At 39.1% G+C, this 5,748-nt stretch overlaps 1 protein-coding gene across 1 annotated transcript; it reads left to right on the top strand.

Moving 5' to 3' along the window:
• The first annotated feature begins 2,380 nt into the window (after positions 1–2,380).
• On the top strand, positions 2,381–3,479 carry LOC105043773 (uncharacterized). The gene has a single exon (XM_010921468.3). It carries the CDS (start codon positions 2,473–2,475, stop codon positions 2,974–2,976), a length of 504 nt encoding a protein of 167 aa, XP_010919770.1. The 5' UTR covers positions 2,381–2,472; the 3' UTR covers positions 2,977–3,479.
• Positions 3,480–5,748: the final 2,269 nt, after the last annotated feature.

Genomic DNA, 5,748 nt, shown 5'->3' with positions numbered 1-5,748 from the left:
CTATAGAAAATTTTAATTGAAGAGAACAGCAAAGCGTGGTTCACAGCAATGGCTCAAGATGTCGACAGTCTCACTTCAGCATTTTTTTTATTTTTATCGTTGCTGCTGCTGCTGCTGCTAGAATCACTTCATTATCTTTGAAAGTGGGTTGGCACCTGGCTAAGGAACCACCCCCAACCCTTAAAGCTTTTGGGCACCAGACCCATTAAATAAGCAAAATAGACAGTTGTGCAAATCCTCATCTTTATCTCACCTTCCTTTTCTAATCGTGTTCAAAGCCAAGGCAAGGACACCTACCCTTAGTAGTAGACTTATCATTCCCTTTAAAAAGAATATATCCTATGGGCCCTTCTCCTTAACACAAGGTAAAGATATAAAAATGCCCACTTAAATGAAGTGCTGGACTTTTTGACGGAAAATACGCTTGTCACTAGTCTAATTACAAAAGGCCATGATGCATTGGTTTTGTTTAGTCCAAAGGAAACATAATGGTCATTGCATTACTGGCTATGCCATGCCACATTGCCATGGCCAACATGGAGTCCTGCACTCACAATTGCCCGGGTCCACAGCCCATTTAGTGGGTGCAGCATCATGAGACATAAACCCGGATGTACGCTTGAGGGCCATAGGTTAAAGACCTTTAAGGCCTACATGATAGTAGTGGTTCAAAGTGTTAAGGCTGTTGGAGTGATTTCCATCAAGAAGATGATGAGAGATGAGTTGCATGTGGCGTTTGGTCTGGGGTCCAAGCCCCAAAGATGGGCAACTTATGGGCGCACAGGGGGGTGGTGTATTGGTGTGTTTGCCTCGCCACCAACCGCGGATGAGGGGATTGGAAGAGATCATAGACCCCACCCACCCTCCCAACATCACCATGTGCTCCACCAGGAGCATGAGTTGGGGGCAGTCAGAACTCAGCCACCGACCCATGGATTAATTAATGCAAAGAGTTTTGTCCCTTTTAGGTTCTCATTAATTGGTTTGATCTAGATTCAAATCAATAACTAGTAGTGAGGTTCCATAGAACCAGCATATGTATGTATCTTCAAAATTGCCACTCTAGAACCTTTGCTTTTATCGCATATAGTCATATACAAGAGAAGCAAGTCAATTTGATTACTAGTATGTTCAAATTCTTATCTTAAATAAGTTGGATTTTGTCTAGATTTAATAGATAGCATTTATGAGAAAACAAATAAAGATGTGAAAATAAGGTGTACATCAGCACAACTATTTTTTTTAGATAAAGCAAACTCACAAGACATTTGAAGGAGGTTAACTTTTTTGGAGCACATATTTTCTTGTTCTAAATACATTCAACTTGCTAGCTTTTTCTCTTCCCCTTTTAACTCAGAGAGTAACAAAAATTCAGAGTCAATAAAAGGAGCAACCACATTTTTAACATAAAATCTAAAATATCTTAATGTTGAGGTCACAGACATTTGTGCTGTCCCTCTTGTCTACATCAACCGCACAGTGCTAACAGAATAAGAAATTATGATCCTATCTTGTTCTACTGATGAATTAAAGTGTATGGTTCGATCCACCGCCAACCATAAAGTAATTAACAATAGATAATGGAACAGGTGACGAGAAATGCTTGCTTTGTGTGTGTTGCCCCGTTCGATCACCCACCGTTATTTGATTGGATCTCACAACATTAATTTAACAAGATTTGAACTCTCTAATAATTAAGTAATATATTATAAATTATTGAATTAATTTTTATGGGAAAGATGGGAAATCTACCAGACTGCTGACAGAAATCTACCTTTAGTCCATAATTCCCCATTCCCTATCTGGAAATGATGAGAACCTAAAAGATAAAAAAGAAAAAAGAAAAGGAAAAAGAAAAAGAAAACAGAAGATGGATCAAGGAATTAGTTAATGGGTTATTGGTTTAAGCTCAGGATTTCCAGTTTTAAGATCTTAGCTTGTTCATTACTTTGCTTCACCCAGGCTCGGACAATGAATCATCATTTACAAGTTTACAACCTACCTGAAAAACACCCTCCCTCTAATTATAACATCAACTATTGATGTCCATCAGCTGCTGCTTTCCTGTCCTACGTCCATCCCCACTCTTACCCACCCCACCTGTTAAATAAAACCTTTGCTTCCTGACGCTGCCCTCCCCTTGTTCCCCTGTCCCTGTTCCCCACGCCTTAATTTTCTTAGCTGGAAAGTTAGGTTGGTTTAGTTAGCCGGGCGCCCCTCGTGCTCCAACTCTGTGCTACGCCATCCATCCACATGGGGGGAGCCAGTGGGTTAGGTGCAACATGCCTTTAGGTGTGCCCTTGGAAGTTATCCACCATGCCTACATGGCATATCATATCCCAACCCCCCTCTCTCCTCCTATATATATAAAATCCAACCCTTGGGAGTTAGTTGTCACCAAGCTCCTCACCCCTCTTGCTTCCCGTTAGCCCTTTTAGCTTCTCTTTTTCCTCCTTAGCATTTTTCATCACAATGGCATCCTTGACAACTGAGTGCTTGGAGAGAGCCAGTGAGGAGGGGATGGATGCGGCGCCGGAGATCGGCAGCACCCTTCTCATGGAATTACTAGACGAGTCTCTCCTCGAGGAGGCCGAGGACGATCGGCTCGGTTGCGTGATGCGGTCTCTCGAAGCGGAGATCAACCCCGCCGGCCCGACGTCGACGGCGGTCGGTGGCAGTGGCATCATGGGAGTAGAGTCTATCCATGCTCATGAGGACTGTGAGGACTGTGGGTTGGATGACATCCTCTCGGATCTTGATAGCCATGACTGCTCGGCGTCCTCGGCGTACCTTATCGATGATCCTTTTGATTTGGTGGAGATGGAGGTGGTGGGAGGGTCTCCTTCGGGTGGTTGGTACGTGGATGAGTGCATGGATGCTGGTGGGATGGTTGGGTACGGAGATGTGAGAGAGAACTCTTTCTACTACTATGGGGAGTCTTACATGGAGCAAGTGTACAGTCCCCTGTGGGGGTGAACAATTATGTGTGCTCCTTTTGTATTGCCTTGTGCTAACTAGGTGGATTTTCTTTGGATCAGAGAGCCAGTGGATGTTTGTGAGACCGAGTTTAAAAAAAAAAAAAAAAAAGGGTAGAAATGATATGGTCATTGTATTTCTTCAGCAAGTAAAACAAAGTTACCATCCATTAGAAAAAAATTTTGGTTTACCGAGAGATTTAGGGGGGAAAATATCAACAGCTAGCTCTTTAATTAATATTGTCGACGGGAAAGCCTGACTAACACAAGACACCAGTTATTCCGTTAGCATAGTTCCTCGGATGTCGTTGCACATGCCATCCCTTGAAACCTTATAAGGTTTCTGAATTAAATACATTTCATTACCAAAGGGAAATAATTAATTTATGATATATAATTTGCATGTGTTGAAGATGCCAGCTTAGCAATGGTGGTGTGGTGTCATGGAGCCAATTGCCAAGTGCTTCTATAAATTGTAGGAGAAGAAATTACATTCCTGCTATCACTGCTGTTACGAGATTATGATGATTATAAATATTTTTTTTTAAAAATTGAAAGTTTGTATTTAAATTAGTAAAATCAATAATTTTGTAAATTATATATATATATATATATATATATTAGCTAGATTTATTCTTATGGACACGATTTTAAATTTTGTAGGGATAAAATTATTTTGATTTTTTTATACAATAGAGTGCACTGCGGTCCCATCCCATCCTGATACATCGGAAAAGGGATGTTCCACAATATATCGATTGAGATGTTGGGACAATGACAGGATGATCCTATTTCGACACTTAGGATGGTATTATGTCCCGATATCTTGGAGGATGTTTTGTTAAAACTTGAGTTCTTGTTCATGGCATTAATAATGGTAATTTAGCATTTTTCCAAAATAAAAATGTTGTAACAGAGTTTGTAGGTGGTACATTTCTCTTGTGCTTGTCCTTCTGACATGTTTACAATGACTCATCACTCAAGATGCAAACTACGGTCAGTTAAATTTACTTGTCACATGTTTTGCATTAATAAAATTTAAGCTCAAATCCTAACTCTAGATTATAAATGGATTAGAGAACTATGTACACAATCTGTTGGCATAGTCGTCAGAGTATGAAACTAGAAAGTCTACATAAATTTTAATCAATCTTTGAACTCTCCGTATCATCGTGAACGCGATTTCCAAATCATACGTTAAAATGTGCACAGGGCAATGGCACATTAACACGGGCTGGATAGATTGCAAACACACATACAAACATATATAACTCGCATGATTTATTTATGGAAAAAGCATTTTTTACTTCATGATATGTACATGTTTACAACTGGAGCTTATCATAAAACCTTTTGGCCACCTATAAAAGAAGATATTTTCCAAAAATTAGTGGACGCCTACGCATCATATTTCTATTTTGCATTCCTTTATGCAAAGGTGCCTAGTGTTTTTTAACTATTTTTAAAAATAAATTATAGAATAATAAGGCACCCACGTATTTATTTGGGTATCTAGTCAAAAACTCCCCATCGTAGGAATTGTGGGTCCAAGGACCTTGAGCTATGGCTGGCCGGCATCTCTGTAAGTGCTGGTAATGATATGTTAAATAAAAGAATCCCCTGCTTTATATAAGTCATGTCTGGTGGCAAACCTTTTTTTTTTTTGGTAGAAATCTAGTGGCAAACTTTAACAGCCAGGCATCCATTGGCATTTGGTCATAGCCACTATTCTCCAAAGTGGCCTGCGGACCTTAATTGACTAGACTTGTACCATCAAATATTAATTATATTACATACTGATCCATCAGTCTATAGCTAACTTTAGTATTTGTTAAATTTGACATAAAACATCGTTTCATTCTTTATTGGTTTAAATTTTTGGAGTTAATTGATTGGTTAACATAATGTTATAGCTTATGATTTGTTTAGATGCTCGGGCTAAAAATTCTACGGGAGTCATAATTTGAGCCAGTATCGTTAGCAAAACTATAACACCGTAGACTAGACTAAATCTATATTCATAAATATCTAAAAATAACTTTAAAATAGATCGGCGGATAATTTTCTCTCTATGAGATTCGAGTTGATCCACTTCATAGTTATTTTTGAATATTTATCAATATAATTCTAGCTTAGCTTATAATTTTATGATTGCTAATTATAATATAATCTATGAATCTTACAGTTTTTTCAGCTTAACCATCCAAACTGATTTAGTTTGTTGGAGATCATGAGTTTTATTGGCTCTAGCTCAACTATTTACTTAATTTTCTCCGATATTTTTTTCTTAATTTTATCATGCCACAACTTTCAAATTTTTAAATGAAAAAGGATTCTCTCAGCGACTTATATATCCCTATTCCTTTTTCAACTATTAATGTGTAGGTTCCTTTGGCCTCCTGGGGATTGTCCAGGGCTCCTTAACATGGCGACTGCAGTTGAATATTGGATTGCCAAGCTTGTATTATTTGGTGTCCACTTAATTTGCACCCGGAAGCATTTTTAATTGGAAAGCCGCTCGCGGTGCAATAAGAATTTCGCTTGAATGAAGAGAGCGTGGGATCCGACTCTGCTGGGCCGCATGGTCGTTTTAATCGGCAAAGCCCAATCCAGAAAACTAAAGCCCTTGTGAAACGTCACAAAATATCTTTGCATCTCCTGCCCTCAAGAAAGCCGCTCAGGTCGTTTCCCTTTTTGAATGAAGAGAGCGTGGGATGCGAGTCTTCTGGGCCGCATTGTTGTTTTCATTGGCAAAGCCCAATCCAGAAAACAA

The sequence above is a fragment of the Elaeis guineensis genome, chromosome 2 (assembly GCF_000442705.2).
Source record: "Elaeis guineensis isolate ETL-2024a chromosome 2, EG11, whole genome shotgun sequence".
NCBI classification, from domain to species: domain Eukaryota; kingdom Viridiplantae; phylum Streptophyta; class Magnoliopsida; order Arecales; family Arecaceae; genus Elaeis; species Elaeis guineensis.
Note: the sequence above shows the minus strand (reverse complement) of the source record. Positions and strands in the feature narration are given on the sequence as shown.

Bases quoted from the DNA above. Each gene is read 5' to 3' on its own strand.
- LOC105043773 (XM_010921468.3), top strand. From the start codon at position 2,473: ATGGCATCCTTGACAACTGAGTGCTTGGAGAGAGCCAGTGAGGAGGGG.